Here is a 17,065-nt window from a genome sequence, read left to right as displayed (position 1 = left end):
ATTAAATACAAAATTATTATTAAGCAGTACATGTTTGCTGTTGAAGTTTTAAAGAAAGTCAAACTACTGAACTGGTGGAAGTCACTGGCTAAGCACATGGTACCACCGTTTGCTGAGTGCTAATCCATCTTTTGACAGCAGTAGCATCTTCTGCAGGTGCAGAAAGAATATTTTTTTCATTTCAGTTTATTCAGCTAATTCAATTTAATGACTAGTTCATCATTCAAAGTTAAGAAACCAATTGAGAGCTGAAAAAACAGGAAATCTTGCTTTCCTCTTCCATATTATGAATAAAACTAGGCGTGAGAGGGTGAGATCTGCTAGGTCTAAAATCCTGAAGGAAATGGTGACCAGAAACAATCAGCTCAATTCATTAACTACAGATAATGCTCCCTTTGCTTAATAAATCAGTTTTAAATGCAAACCATTTTTGATAAACCGTTTTATCTGCCCAGGACATTTAAGATATTTTTTTATTTAATAACACTAAGTGCTCTTTGTGTGTATTTTTAATTTAACTTGAAATTCTATCCAAATAGTTTGACACAAATCATAGGTAAAAAAATCAATTAGTAAATGAGAAATGCATCATTCACCATTTTCTAACAAGTAAATATTAAGAATCCGAATAAATGTAAATTAAGCTATATAGTTGCTTAAATAAATGTATAAGCTCATAATTAATGTATACATGTAAGATATATAGTTGCATAAATAGATAGCATATCCTCCTAGTTAGCACAAAAGTACCAAATTTAGTGTAAAGGCTATATTTGTTTGCAAATAAACATATTTTGATGGTTACCAACAAATGAAAATTAACTTTTCTTTGGAAAATAACTAAAAAGTACAAATGCAAAACAAGATTAAAATCAATTATTTAAATCAAGGTTTCCTGCTTGTTGATTTAAATTATGATTAAAACTGGTGATTTAAATCACTTTGATTTAAAATCAATCTACCTTGTAAAAGAACAAACAAGCACATTTGCTAATATCTAACTAAAGGACAGGTAGTTTCAGTGGGAAAACTGGTAAGGTAAGAAATAGTTTTTTTTTCTTGGACGAACTGTCCTTAAAGCAGTGGGAGGGGATCTGGGCAGCAATCTACAGAGAACAGTAGAAGGCAATGACAAAAGCTAAATCACTCCATCATACACGAGGCGTTATCCCTCAGTACTTTTGTTCCCAAAAAGCAACAAAATAGGAGAAAGGGCCTCAATAAATAGTATAAAATCCTGGGTAAAGGGACCCAAAAAGCTAAACTACACAACCACAAGGCCAAAATGAAAACAAACTGTCAATACATAATTATCACCTGATGACCACAACTGCAGACACTTCGGTCCCAAGTCATCATCTCTGGTGTATGGACTAAAAGGTTCACTAATGTTTGACATTAGCTGAAGTGCACAGGCAGAACGCTAGAGTTTCAGTGTTAAACCTCACCATATACCCACTTGCCAAACAGTACCACTAGCACAATGAATATGCCACTACACCAAGGGAAGTAAAGTGAACCTTCTTCTCCTCTGTCACTGCAGCCACAAAACCACAGCCTACAGAGCTATTCTCAATAGCAAATCAACTAATTAACCTGGACGGCATAATCCAAGCCTTGGTTGCTCTCAGACTATTTTGCAGATAAGACTAACCTAATAAGATCCCACCAACACAGAACATTCTAAATTGGTCCTGTGTGCATGTGACACCTTGTACCCCATACTTTCATATGGTTATATTTTGTACAAATTACGCCTTGTGAGGTATCATTTGAAAATTCATAATCTTCTGAATATTATTATCCTGTTGACATGTGTGTAACATCACTGCATGTAAAATTACAATATTTTGCTGTATGATTGTTACTGAAACATGTTGCAGTTATGGGTAAGACCCACAAACTAGTTTTCAGAGACAAAAAGACACTGGCAATCCCAGACAGGTATCAACAAAGTCAAGTGGGCTATCACTCAATCGGACATTCACCAGCAGGGGGGAGGTAAACAAGAAATTTACAATTCATCTGAAGGACAGTTTGGAGCTCAGATGCGAAATAGAACTGCCTGCCCGCATGACCCAGCAAGAATTATTCCAGCACAAAGCGTTGGAGTATAAGAAGGGGAGGATGTGACGGGGCGCCCGCCCACTTCCCGGGATCCAGTAGGACCAGACCTGAGCGGGTTAAAACTAGCCTAGGGAGGCTGAGCAGCAGGCAGCCAAAGGAGTGGCTGCAGGGGAAACAGCCAATTAGGGCAGTGGCTGCAGACAATTAGGATGTCGGCTGGACCAGCCAATCAGGGCCCAGCCAGCCCATATAAAAGGAAGCTACAGACGAGAGCAAGGAGTCTGCTGTAGGGAGCTCTAGGAAGACCACCAGCTTCCTAGAGGGCTCCTGGCGGGCTACCAGGACTTACAGGCTCAAGGCCCTGGGAAGAGGGCAAAGGAGCTGAAGCCAAAGGCAGGAGCAGAAGGAACTGAGGCTGTAGGGAAGTGGCTCAGTGAGCTGGAAGGAAGAGGCAGCAAGAAGCTGCTGTTTGCAGGGACCCTGGGCTGTGGCTCGGAGTACTGATCAGTCCTGGGCCCACCTCCACTAGCCGCTGAAGGAGCAGCCTGGCTGTGGACTGCCAAGCCGCTGCGAGGAGTGGCTGGACTCTTGAAGGAGTCTCCTGGAAAGGGGGGAAACTGGATGGGGATATGGCCGGAGGGCTGTGCCACGAGGCAGATGCCGAGAGAAAGGAGCCATAACGGGTCTGCAGGTGGAGGCGAGGATGGGAGAGCCACCACCATCCAAGGGTGCGCCTGTTGGGACTGAGCTAAATCCCGAAACACCCAGCAGGACGCGCCAGTAGGGTGAGTGACCCCGTGACAGGGGAAAAAAATATCCCAAGCCACCCCCTTCTTCTTCCATCTCTCTGCTCATAATGACGACGACTCAAAGTACTGAACAAAAGGGGAGTGGGGCCCATGCTGGAAAGGGACACAGCCTGTGAAATGTACTTCAGCTCATACAGAGACAAACCTTTTGCTTTTAAGCCTATTATCTTGGTAAAGATTAAGAATTAGCTTGCATGCTTACCTTTTTATTTCTTTTGTAACCAATTCTGACCTTTATGCCTTACCACTTGCAATCACTTGAAATCTATCTTTCTCTAGTTGATAAACTTGTTTTATAGCTTTATCTAAACTGGTGTGTTTGATTGAAGTCTTTAGGGAAACCTCTGCTTGAGAGAACAAAGACTGGTGCATAATCATTTCCAATGTTGGAATGACAGACTATCTATGAGTCTATACTGTCCAGGAGGGTACTGAACAGTATAAGACACACATTTCTGGGGAGCAAGGCTGAGGTTGGGGATATGCAGGTGCCACCCTATGTGTAATTCATGGATGGCTAGGCATTGCATTCACATACTCAGCTGGGAGTGACTGTACATGCTAGTGGCTGTGAGTGAGCTGAACCTGGAGGAGTTTACTGTTCAACAGCAAAGCAGTGTAAAAGGCATCCCAGAGTGGAGAGTTAAGGGGCACAGCAATCTAGAGTGTGCCCTGGGGAATGTTACAGTGCAGCCCTGTGATGAAGTTTAAGAAGTCCTGAGATGTACGTAAGCCATCAACTGTGAAACAGATCTGTAATACTCCTGGCTGGTGAAAAAATATAGGGAGCCTAGCTGTAGTATGAGCTAACAAGGGAATATACTTACTCAACGTCTGATACAAGACTCCCCTTTTTACAAAGTTTTTTCCATCATAACTGGAAGGGTTTTACATCTAGAAAATTATCCGAACATATATTCTAAGAGCAGAATCCTCTGTGAAGTCTATAGGCACTTTTAAATGGAGTGTTTATAACAGGCTTCATTTTGGAGTAAGAGTAACAGGAAGGAGCACTTTGGAAATTTGTGTTTTCCACGTGCAGATTTTTACTAAGCTTATACTTTTTTTTTTAAACCCTGGGGATTAAAGCATGTAAATTTTACATTTAACATATATCAAGCCCACCACAAAAATCACATTGAGATTGATATATTTATATTTGCTTGTGATTCCTGTGTAGCCCAATGCTGCTTTGTAACAAAATATTAGTTTGGGAACTAATCTCTTCATAGAGCTGATGAACTAGACACTGCAGACATTTAAGCACAGACTTAGTTGGCATGTTTTTCCACACTGACAATCCCATTTTCAAAATTTTTGGTCTTTAATGGATTTAGTTTTTAGCAATTACATCCTCCCTCACTCTTTTATTCTAAGAGAATTCTTGATTTGTTTCAAGGTTTTTTTATGTCTATGAAATGTAATAGAAAATAAATCCATCTCCTTTTGCATATATTTGTCTGAAGCCTTTTTAAAAAACTACAAGAATGAAGGCTCATAGGGAAAATATTTAAAAGTTGTTCTGAATAACTTCCTACTAGTTCAGTAATTCTTGAACACTATTTATGCAAATGTACATCTTGAGATTTCACCAAAAGAGAATACCAAACAAGAGTTTCAACCAAAGTGTAGCATAACAAATGCTCACTGCTTATATTTTATATAAAGGAAACATGGGTATGTTTAGATTTTATAATGTCTGACTTATTCTCATATATGCATGATTATTCAAGACAATATACTTTGCTCAATTTAAATATTCTTAAAACAAAAGTGATAAATATTTGTATACATTCTAATTAGCTTTTAAAAGTCTAAAGCCCAAAGGGTTAGGCGGCAATGCATTTTATTTTTTGAACAAGTAACTTGATATTTTTCTTAAAACTCAAGGAGATTTTATTGTCATGATTAATTTTTCACCCCTAAACAAAAATAAAATATACAAGTTAACATAGGAATGTATTCAGCAGGAAGTGCTGAGTGACAGAAGCCCAAGCCCATTCTAGTCTAGTTCTTAGATACTGCCTATTATATTGTGGTAGTATGTACATATCAAAGTGTCTTCCAGCAGTGTATTCATTGGAGTTGGTCAGCACATTTTTGACAAAACATATTTTTTTGTCAAAGCCAGAATATTTTGCAGAGACTTATCCATTTTAATCAAGTTTTTGACAGGAAAATCTCTGACGTTCAGTGCTCTGTGGTCACTTCTTACCAGAGAGAGAGGTTTTCAACCTGAAAATAGACATTTCTATGAAATTTATTTTGTGAAAACGTTCCAAACGTTTTGTTTTCATTACAATGCAGAAGTGAAACTTTTTTTGAAGCTTTAGAAGTTGTTGCAAAACAGAATTTTCATCCTCTGGAAAGCTCAAGTATTAAGCAACATAACTAGCATCTGTCATATGTGGATCTTTCTCCATTCCTCTCCACAAAGAGAAATGTATGTGACAATTGAAAAAAAATATTTAATGTCGGTTACATTATTTTATTATTGAAGGCAAGATTGGAGTGCGATTTCTCCCTCCCCCCAGGGCATCCGTGTGCATTTTCAACCAAAGGAGAGTGCACTGTGACTGCAAATTCTTCAGTGTTTCCTTCTCCCCACCAGCATAACCTCAAGTCTTGCTCAGGTTCAGCTTCAATCAGCTGTTCTCCATGCGTGAGCAAAAGTTAGCCAAGCACGGAGCCAATTCAGTGATACCAGTATTATCAGAGGTGTTGAAAAATAGCAAAAGCTCTGTATTATCTTTATATTGGTGACACCTGAGTCTCAAGTTCTACTAGCTTACACATAGATCTTAAATAAGACCAAAGAGAGAACTGATCCTTGTGGGATATAAGGGAGGGAGCACAAATGCCATCATTACCCTTTGGGTGCATCCTTCCAGAAAGGACTCAAACCACTTCAGTGAATTCCTCTGGACCCCTCTCACATGAAAAAAGCAGTATCTCATGACTAGGGCTCCACGTCTGTCAGGGAGGCCACGGAAGTAATGGATTCTGTGACCTCCGTGACTTCTGCACAGGCCAGTGTGGCTGACACCAGTCACCCAAGCAACTGGTTCTGGGGCCAGCTGCTCAGGTGGCCCGGGGTCAGCTATACCAGCCGTTGCTGGAGCAGCTCCAGGGCTAGCCGCCTGGACACTGTCTCAGCAGCAGGTGGTCCTGGGGCGGCTGGAGCAGATGCTTGTTGGCCTCCAACAAGCAGCGCCCTTCCCTCCCAAAGATTTAGTCAGGGATATTTTTTAGTAAAAGTCATGGACAGGTCACAGGCCGTGAAATTTGTATATTGCCCGTGACCTGTCCGTGACTTTTACTAAAAAATATCCATGATTAAATCATAGCCTTACTCATGACTGACTGTGTTGAATGCACCAGAGTGGATTAATTTAAATTAAGGCATTTTAAATCACCAAGTGGAAAGCTTCATTTTAAATAATAGATTCTAATCAGCATTTCCATTTGTACTTGAGTTATTTTCTAAAGAAAGGTGCACTCTCATTGGCTGATTTAACCATTAAAACATGTTGATTTACAAATAAACAGTTTTTATACTAGATTTGGTACTTTTTGCTATCTAGGAGAGTACACTATAAATATTTATTTAAGCAATTATATACCTTAATATTTTTAGATGCTTGTTAACGATACATTTTCAGTATGTTAGACTATGGTAAATGATTTTTTGCTTATTTACTAAATAGTTAACTTTTTGCTCATGATTTGTGTCAAGCTCCGTTAGGATGGTAACTGGAATTTAATTAAATACACAACAGTATAAATTTATTAAATAAACATTTAAATTACATATTTTGGATACATTATCTTATTGAAACATGTTGGTCATTCACAAATAAATGACTTATTACAGAGGAATTAACTGTTAGTAAATTAAACTGATTTCAGGTCAGCCTGGGAAAATAGTCAAATATTCCTGAGTGACTGGAATTTAAGTTCCTACTCATCTAAACTTCTTCTAAATGAGACAGCCTAAGTAATTTAGTAGACTGACCTTTTGCGCCATAAAGCTTGACCTCAAAATTCAGACATCTTTCCCCTGCCTCTTTCTTTATATAAAACAGCAGCCTTTAACTCACTTTTTTAAAAGAGGCTCATGGATTCAGTGTGTGTATTTATTTATTTTTTATTTAAATGTTTTGAGATTATAATTAGTAGTTTAGGCCTTAACATACTTCATGTTAAACTCAGATTTTGTTTTAAACAGGTTTATTTTTAAAAGAAAAAATTTAAACAACAAAAATCAAGTTTTCAAAGAAGTACTGCTTACAAAGAAGTATCCACCTTGAAAGCTGCAGAGAGTTCCAAGAGAATTAGAATGTCTGTCTGCCCTTTATCCATCAACAGCAAGAAATCATCCATTTGTGCCACTAGTTCGATTTCCATTCCATGCCCTGAACCCAGTGTGCGTCAAGCTAGGATACTGGCTTCACTAAGGTGAACCTGAAGGCAGCTTTTCGCTATCTTCTCTGTGACATTGCTCAGAAATGGAAGGTTTGACCCAAGGAAACAGGGTGGGTTTCTACTTGTAGGTCAGTCTGTCTTGTATTTCAAGATGAAAGGGAAAATCCTTCTTTGCATGAGGCAGTGGCTATTTCAGTCAATAAAAGCCCTGGTGCTTTTAACGTTTACCACTTAGGAAGAGCTGGGACAAGATTTAACAGGTGTTGGGTTGAGGTTTATTCCTGTAATGTAAATGGAATCTCTCTGTGGCACTGGTCTGGACAATGATCAACAGGGGTAGGACACCTCATTATTTTTGGAGATGGAAAAACTATATTTCCTATTTGGTGTCAGATTTTGCCGGATTAAGTTCTTTCTCTAACATTCATGTGTGAGTGATGTGGCGGAAAGATCTCCACCTGTTCTTGACTTTATGCTCCCAAGTAACTTTTATGATGTTTTAAGAGAACACACAATTTAAATAAAATGAAAAAAAATTAACAAGCTTTCTTTTTCTTCTGTATTTTTGATAAATTATACCTGATATAAAAAGGGACTAAATAAACACCCAAACCATGAGAATAACCAGACTATAACAAGGCTTGCTTTTCTAGATATATCTCCTCTGAGAAAATCAGATAAGCTATAATTTCCTTAACAAACATCTTGTCATTTGACAGAGGATGTTGATTCACTTTAACAACACAACAGAGGCCACAAAGTAAGAAATCTCACCAATATGCCATCTGCAAGGTGACTTTTACTTGAATGATTTGAACATCACACTAGATTTCTCACAAGTCCATACAACAGGGCTATAAGTTAAAAGGTTTTTAAGAGTTTGTATCGAGTATAAAAAATAATTAGTAAATGTTACCATAGCCACAAGAAAAAGGGAGACCTAGCCCTCTATCTATAAAGAAATGGGGCAAAAAATGCACAGAAAGAAGCTGAGGAGAGAATGGGACAGGCGGACAAAAATAAGATGTCATTTAGAAAGTATGAAAAGTGCAAGAGGGAAGAAAAAAACAAAGGAAAAGCAGTGCTTAACTTTAGGCTGGAGATTGGTAGTTGAAACTAACTATTCCTTCAATCTAATTTTAATTAATGCTGATAGTTAATGGGATTAGTAGCCAATGGGACTGAAAAGACTACACTAGTTACATATTGTTAGATCTACCATGGAAGTTTTATATACTACAAAATTGGTCACAATCTTTTCCAAGATTACCTATTTATATAAAGCTCAGATTACTATGAATCCCTGACATAATGACGCTCTGGAAACCAGGACACACTATACATTAGGTACAGATTGGCAAAAGGAGAGTTTTTAAAAAGTGCAAGCCTAAATGTCATTAGACATGCACAAAACAGTTGTCTACATGTCAAGAATATAGAGGTCAGCTGGCACCCCACAAGGCTTAAAATTATACTGGTACATTCATTTCTGTTTATAAAATTTTAAAACAGATGTATATCACAAGTTCGCTGTTTAAAGCAAACTCCACCAGCACACATGATTTACAAAGCTGCAGGTAATGTCTTCAAAATGGAAACATTTCAAGTATTACAAGAAGTGAGATATGAACTCCTGGTCTCCCCTCTCAGCATAGGGAGTTTTTCACAAGGATAACAGGGTATTTGATGAGGAAGTCTCTCTCTTGTTCCAGGAGAGGGAGGGAAGTGGATGACCAAAAATAGTTGTTTCTTTTTTCTGTATTTATTTTTTTCCTCAAACTACCATGAAAAATTCCATTAGTGCTCAAAGTTTATATTCTAATGTTCTGGTCTTTATCTTTTCAATCCGGTTTAAAACTCCAGTTCAAACTGAACTCTAACACAACCATAATGTACAGTCTCAGATTGTTTATAAATATTGTGACGAATTGAGGCTATATCTGTACAATTTAAGAATTTTGATTTGATATTGTGAAGTTGTAGTATGAAAATCTACTGTCATGAGTGCCTACATACAGGTGGGTCCAGCACTGCTGACAAGTCCTGTAACATGTATGAACCAGATACTATAAAAGGAGCTTTGGACTTAGTGTATATCTACACTGCAGCAGGGAGTAGAACCCTGAATGGGACTATTCTTTAATCTCACTCACTGCTCCTGCTATTATGGCAGCGGATCCTGTGGGGCTCTACACTAGTTCTGCACAGGGCTCTAGCTGGGAATATGCCTCCGATCCAGGGTAGACAGACTTGCACTAGCTCTGCTCTAGGTGTGGACATAGCAGCATGGGTATTGACTCAGGCTAGGACACCCAAGCTCAGACCCAGAGGGTCAGGTGGGTTTGGACTTAGGCAGCTAGCCTGAGCTGCTGCCCTTGTTACAATATCCACAATGCTATTTTTAGCATGCTAACTGGGAGAGCTAGTGAGAGAATGTCTGCCCGTTTTGGGATGCCTGTCTCAGCTGCAGTGCAACCATAATGCAAGTGACCCTGTTCAGGTGAAAACATCTGGGACAGTGGATGTGCTGTATCCTTAGAAAAATCAGTTTTGTTGATTCCTCTGAAAAGAGAGTGGAAGATAGGAGCAGTGGAAACTTACCAGAAGTAGAACAAAGGAGGGCAGGTGACCAGAAAGGGTTTAAGATAAAGAAATGTACAGGAACAGGGGTCAGAAAGGAGACGGATGGGGCAGGAAAAGGTAAGGTCACTGAAGCTGGGAAGGGGCTTCATGAAGGAGAGGGACCAGCTAGCACACAACAGCTTGCATGAGCAGACAACACCCAGTCTGCCTGCCTTCCAGATGTTGCCCAAGGACTGACAAAGGAAGAGTGAGATAGAACGTGAGGGATATTGCTATTTCAGATGTTTATTGTTTTGTATGATCTGTACTCATGTGCTCTAAATAACTGAAGTACAAAGGTGTTAAACTCTGAGCAAAGTATCTCTCTGCACATTAACTGCTTCACAACAGCTGCATTCCCTAGACAGCATTAAACTGTGAACCAAAAGTGTCACGCTTTTGGGGTGAAAATCTGGGAGAGGAGTATCTTGAAGTAACTGGGGTAGTTTGGAGACAGTGCTTGTCCTGAAGCCTGGGATAGGTGGGCGGAGGAGCCCTATTTCTAAGAAGTGGTAGCAGACAGTCAGTGCCAAGAAAATACACCAGAGAGACCAAGGAAGGAATCAGTGCTGCAGCCTGCTGAGGTTCTAGGAGCATGAAAACACTACAGGGATCAAGAGCAGCAGAGGCATGGATTCCTCTCTCAGCAGTTATAATGGGTAGTGGCATGGGAGCCTGCCCACTAGAGTATGATAGAACTATATTACAGAAATTTTTTTTGGTAGATTTCTTACCTCAAAAGTCCACCCTTCTGCCTTGTCTCCATCCAACAACATTTTTGTCTCCTTGTAGACATTCCCTACCTCCAGCTGCAATGGGGAGGCATTAAATTCAATCCTTTGCAGGTTAAAGCCTATTCCAATCCCAATGGCCTTTATAAAGCTTTCCTTTAGTGCCTGAAATACAGAATGACATATGTTTATTTCACATTTGTTGCTTTTAATGGCTAAAATTGTTACCTGCAACAATTACATGTAGCGCATCACTCAATCTACACTGAAAGGTAGAAAGGTACAAACTGTGGTCAAATAAATTCTATTCTTAGACAAGTGTAAGTTTGAGATTACTCCAGATTTACATTGGTATAATTACTAAGAGCAGAATCCATCCACAGGCAGTTTACTCATCTATAGGAACAGTACAAATCTATGGTGCTGTAATGCATATGCATATATATAATACACACACACACACAAAATGACCTACGATTCTGAAATAATCAAGGGCTAGATTGTGTCCCCTGATGAATGAACTAGGAATCTCTCTACTATACTTTCATGTATGCTTAAGGCCAGCCACAGTTTTTCCTAAGAATTTCAGCTGCAGGACAGACCACCTTACACGCCTATAGGTAGCCTGAGCCACCAAGGATGTAATCTAACGATAATTGTATCGGTGTGTACAACTGATGAAGTTTTACATCATGACATTAAGTACTGCTTTGATAAAGTGTGTTCTCTGAGAGATTATACTTTGTGTTCTTAAAAAAAGAAAAATATATTACCCAGTGCCTATAAAACATATCCAGTTGAATCCATTCGTTATTTATGGACTTGATTGCCCTCCACTCTGCCTCTGTAAACTGTCGTTTCATAATGCGAAAGAAATCTGGAATTGAACCACTCCCTGTAAAATCAGAAATATTTACAACAAATATTTTAATACAAAATACAGTTATAAGCAAATGAATTGCCTTATGCTACTGTTCCAAGAAATAACTGTCATAGTACAACATTCATTAGGAAAAAATATTTCTGAACTAAGCTTATTTGAAAATCTCAAAACTAAACAAGACTGTAAATGCAGCTGTAGTCAATACAAAGAAATGTAAATACAGCCAACATATTAAAAGTGTACAGATGTTGATGAAAGCCTACTATGACAAATTATACATTTTAAGGACAGTAAAAGAGCAAAAAAAAGTCTTTCCTCAGCTAAAGTGCTAACTTTAAAAGATGCATATTTGAGGAATAAAGCCATAAAAAAATATCCCACACCTTCAGCAGTCTAAAATGACAGCATCTAATCATTTTGTTGACCCTGTCATTAGTTACCTGTGAAAATAGTCAGCATAGGCACACAGCTTTCTATATTTGATTCCTTAATGTAATGTTAATAAATCAATATGCTACACAGTATTTCTATCTACCTATCACTGTACTAAAATGAGATGGTCTGAGTCACCTGAAGGGCAGGGATGCTGTACAATAGCTGACCTGCAACTACACACTTATGTTTCACATGTGCATTCACCGGCACTCTGCGTATGATCTGCATCATCATTGTATGGTATAGCTCAGTAACCATACAATATGCAAATGCTGTACCCACACTGGCTGAGACCCATTATTCCAAATTCTCGTTAAATATAAAAATTTAATTTTAAAAGTAGTCCCTTCTCGTTCCATTAGAAGGAACAAGATGTGTGTTGGGGCGGTGGGATTCAGAAGTTGATGTCACCATGTCTGTCTCCGAATGAACAGGATGATTTATAGTAGCCAGAGCACAGTGAGCAGGTTGCAGTATAACTGCAACTTGAAGGAGCATTCTGCTAACCTTGTATCAATTTTAACTTAGGCCTTCTGCACCAGACTTTATTAAGTCCAGGATACAGTTATGTGAGCACAAACAAGAAGCCTCTTCAAGTTAACATTTAAATATGTTTAAATAGTCAAGCATGAGGGTGAAAATGTATTGTACATTGTATTCACAAATGTATTTAAAATGATAAAAGTCTTCATTTAAAAATCAGTGCAGCCATAGATTTCAATAACAGTTCTCCCGTGGTTGAAACACTTTCCTCTACATTCCAGTCTTAATTTTACTTTGCAGTAAGATGTTGCAGAATGTGCAGTTATATTTAGGGCCCTATCAAATTCACAGTCCATTTTGGTCAATTTCATGGTCAAAGAACTTTAAAAATTGTAAATTTCATGATTTCAGTTATTTAAATCTGAAGTTTAACAGTGTTGTATTTGTAGGGGTCCTGACCCAAAAAGGAGCTGGGGCGGGAGGGGGGAGGTGTTGCAAGGTTATTATAGGGGGTGGTTGCAGCCTTCAGATTTGGGCTCTTGGTCAACAGCTGCCATTCTCTGGCTGTCCAGCTCTGAAGGCAGCAGTGCATAAGTAAGGGTGGCAGAGTATGGTATTGCCACCCTTCCTTCTGTGCTACTGCTGGTGAGGCACTGCCTTCCGAGCTGGGCGCCCAGCCAACAGCTGCCACTGTCCAGCCACCCAGCTCTGAAGGCAGCGCAGAAGTAAGGGTGACAATATTATGATCCCCCTAAACCTTGCAACCCTCCTGAAAATCTTTTGGCGCAGGACTCCCAAATTTAGAAACACTGGTCTCCTCATGAAATCTGTATAGTATAGGGTAAAAGCACACAAAAGACCAGATTGCACGGTCCATAACGTGTTTTTCACAGTTGTGAATTTGACAGGGCCCAAGTTATGTTGGTTAACAGCACTTCAATGATATTTTGGAAGCAACGGACATCACAGCATTGTTAGCTACATACCCATGACACATATAATTAATCAAGCAATCTGCCCATTAGGTCTTAGAGATGAGTAAATGGACATGGAAGAATGCAATCTATTTACTTTAGCAGGGATAATCCAAATCTACATAAAGAAAATTCTACAAATTGAAGGTATTTTGACAGGTTGTTGTATATTCCTAAATACACATTTTTATTTTGGCCTCATTTCTGGGGGTTTCTTTTGCCAGTAATAAATACTATGGCACTGTCATAATGTCTTCACTAATTTGTATTCAATTAATTAATATGGCTAAAGTATACCTCACACTAAAACACACATTTAGGTTTTCTGACCTATTTTGCTTTCCATTTTAGCAAGAACCAAATTATTAGTTGCAAAACATCTTACATAGGAGTGATATTTTGGATGGGAGGTGATAATGGCAGCCCTAACCAGGTTCAAGAATACATTATAGCTAAGCAGCAGTGTCCTCTGACAGATAGATAGAAGTTGTAATAACCAACTGACGAAAAGATCCAGAACAACCCAAGGAGGCCAGAAGTCCTGCTTTTATTGGGGGGGGGGGGGGAGTTGTTAAAACTGGAGGCGTGCCATACTACCAAATTAATGTGCTGGTGAAAAGCCTCGTCAGGCAAAGGATCCACCTAGATCAGATACTGTATTCTCAATTAAAATAAACAATAATAATATGGACTACATCTTAAGGGAAAGACTGTCTTATGGACGGATGCCCTGGATTTGAGGGGGGTGTATACCCAAGAATCTGATCAAGCTAATTGGAACCATATTATGTGCGTTCAGCCATCCTGAAACAATGAAATAGAACACCAAGTAGTTAAGGGTTAATTTGGAGACAGGCTTTTAAAAGCACAGTCAAAACTAGCTATAGTTTCTGCTAGGAGGAGAGGACAAACAAGTAAACAATTGAGACTAAAAACCTTGGTGGTTGGAAAACCTTGAGTCTAGATGTCTCTGATATGAAGTTTATTGAAAGTTAGAAAAGTGATGCCTTAGTAGGGGTCATTATGACCTATGTGTTTTATAAAAGATTAACTAATAGATTGTACTTGGGAGCAGTCCTCTGAAGTCATCTTGAGATTTTTTCCTGACACCATTTCTCCCTGGAGGGTGAGCAACTGGCCACTGCAAACCTGCTGTTAATTACTCAATACCGTTCCAGATATTAGGTAAACATCTAAACCTATTGCCCATGTTTGTGTGTGCTTAAATCTAAAACTACAGTTTTAGATAAGATTCATTCAACTAAGCATGCTCTATCAGACTGAACTGCTGTGTTCCTGTTGATTTATTCCTGTTGCCCCTGCTGGGAGTTCTGAAAACCTCAGGTAAGGGAAAGACTGTCTTATGGACCACCTTTCCCAACCCCTCACCTCCCCTTATCTCTTTCATGATCACGAAACTACAATAATACCAGCTCCAGAGACTCCACAGTTTAAGAACTGTGAAGGACTGGGCTGCAGTCTCCCCCTACAGCCCAGAAATTGCACAGCTGGAAATCCAGCCCTATAGAGTTCATGAAATTGCTGAAGTTGCAGTTTCCAGCTCCCTCACAATCCGATTACTCAGAACATCACCCTCAGTTCTCAGAGCTTCTTCTTCTCATTCACCTCCATCAGTCCAGAGCCACCACATCCATGCGACTTTCAGATTGTTGCCGGCCATTCCCTCTCCCACTCCTTTTGTCCCTTCCCCATCCAGACCCCATGCACACTCTGCCCCTCAGATTCCCTACTTCTCTTTGGTCCTAGTTTCCTTCATCTCCTCAGTTTCACTCCCCTGACATGCTCCCTAGGCCTCTCATCCTCAACAATCTTTTCCTTTCCACTGCAAAATCCTGTCACTCTCCTCTACAAGCCCCAGATACCGCTTCCTTCCTCCTCCTCCTCATCTTCATTTCCCTCTCTGCCTTGTCCCGAGTCAACTCTCACTCCTAACACCAGCCCAGTGGTGGCCTCTCCCCAGTCCTGTTCCCGCCACACTACCTAGGGCCAGGCTCCTTCATTCTCTCTTAATCAGGGTGGCTAAAAATCAATAATTTTAAAAAAATAAATAAAAAAAATCAGTTTTATTTAAATTAGATTTTTTTTGATAAAATGCTTTTTGAGGAAAAAACTTATCTAAAGATAGTTTTAATTAAGACACATTATAGCTCAAAGATATCTCATCATGGAATAGGGATTATAAATTCTAATTCTATAGTATGAGACTATATTCATGTAATGTTTAAGAAAAGTTTTGTAAATGAGTTCCAATAATTCATGGATTAGGGACCCAATCTTATAGGGTTCCAGGGGCTTCTGTATAGATTTAGGTTAATCTTTCTATCTACCCAATGGGGCTCAGTCTAGACGATACCATCAGAGATGCTTAGTTTTGCAATTCTCAAACTGGATTTGTCTCTCCAGAGATAACATGCTTGTTAACAGCAAAAAAAAAAAAAAAAAGTTTTTAAAATAAATAAATAAAGAAATATATAGAGGTGAGAAATAACAGATCTCAACCCCATTGTCCCTCTGCAAATTTGTGTACATAAAGTCAATCCCTTACCTCTCTCTAAAAGTGCAAAGTTTCAAAAAGTTCAATGTTGGGGGCGGAATAGATCTAGACCAGGAGAAGTAGTCTGGAGATAAATGTGAGAAGGGAGGGACAGGCAGTAGAAACAGAAGTGAAATGGTTTGAGCAGCATATTCCAGAAGTCTTGAGGCGTGAGTGTAGCCTTAATTGATTTGAGATCTACTATACCATTCTCTCACTAGAAGGGAAAACCTATAATGCCAGCAGTGATTTTAAAATAACTTTAAAAATGTATAGTGTACACCTTCTAAATTTGAAACCTACATCTCTCTCTGAGTTGTATTAAGGTTATAACTACCAACAAGAATGCACTTTTATGTAGAAATCCATGATTAAATAGAGTCTTCCTGACTAGTGATTTAAATCTATTTGATTTAAATCAAATCCACCCTGCTCTTTATCACCATCACACTGTTCCATGTCCCAATCAGTTTCTTCACACTTTCCTGCAGGGCCTGGGCCAGAGGATGAGAGAATGCAGGTGTTCTCCCCTTTTAATGAATAAACATACTTCCCCTCCTTAACATTACTTTGAGCACAAAAACAGAACCACAATTTATGGAAACTTAAATTTCCAAAGCAAAAACACTGCTAGATTTAAATCTAAGGCCATTGAACTATCTCCCATTTACAAAAACACCTGAATATGCAGAAATTTGGAAAGTTGTCAATGAATACTTTAATTTATAGACACACAATTAGAGAACCTTAACTTTGCCTGTCTAAATTTTAACATTATGTCAGTGCTGGCAACCCAAGAATATTTTGTAAGTGATGGGATTTTGGCCAGGGTTGGAGTCAGTCTCAGTCAGATGCAAGAAGCTTCATCTCTTCCTTGGGTGGCAGGGGAGAGGGAAGGAGAGCAGAGAAGGGTCAGGAGGGCATCCCTCCCCAACTAGCAGCTTTCCCTACCCCTCCCCAACTAGCTGCCTGCCCCACTGCTCTGTCTCCTGAGATAGAGAAGCCGGTCAGGCTGGGTTGCTGCAGGATGCAGGCAGAGCTCTCTCCCTCATCAACCTGCCACCTTTCTGACAGGAGGGGGG

At 39.3% G+C, this 17,065-nt stretch overlaps 1 protein-coding gene across 4 annotated transcripts in view; it reads right to left on the bottom strand.

Moving 5' to 3' along the window:
- The window catches only part of AASDHPPT (aminoadipate-semialdehyde dehydrogenase-phosphopantetheinyl transferase), a 58,474-nt gene that overhangs the window by 15,587 nt on the left and 25,822 nt on the right, over window positions 1-17,065 (bottom strand). For all 4 annotated transcript variants that reach the window (XM_027822158.3, XM_043529750.1, XM_007059680.4 and 1 more), the window contains exons 3-4: window positions 11,428-11,549; window positions 10,658-10,819 (exon numbers count right to left, since the gene is read on the bottom strand). In XM_027822158.3, coding sequence (XP_027677959.2) covers window positions 10,658-10,819; window positions 11,428-11,549 — 284 coding nt within the window. The remainder of the gene's footprint in view (window positions 1-10,657; window positions 10,820-11,427; window positions 11,550-17,065) is intronic.

This window comes from Chelonia mydas, chromosome 1 (genome assembly GCF_015237465.2).
Source record: "Chelonia mydas isolate rCheMyd1 chromosome 1, rCheMyd1.pri.v2, whole genome shotgun sequence".
NCBI classification, from domain to species: Eukaryota; Metazoa; Chordata; order Testudines; family Cheloniidae; genus Chelonia; species Chelonia mydas.
The sequence above is the reverse complement of the archived record's forward strand: the minus strand, read 5'-3'. Positions and strand labels throughout refer to the sequence as shown.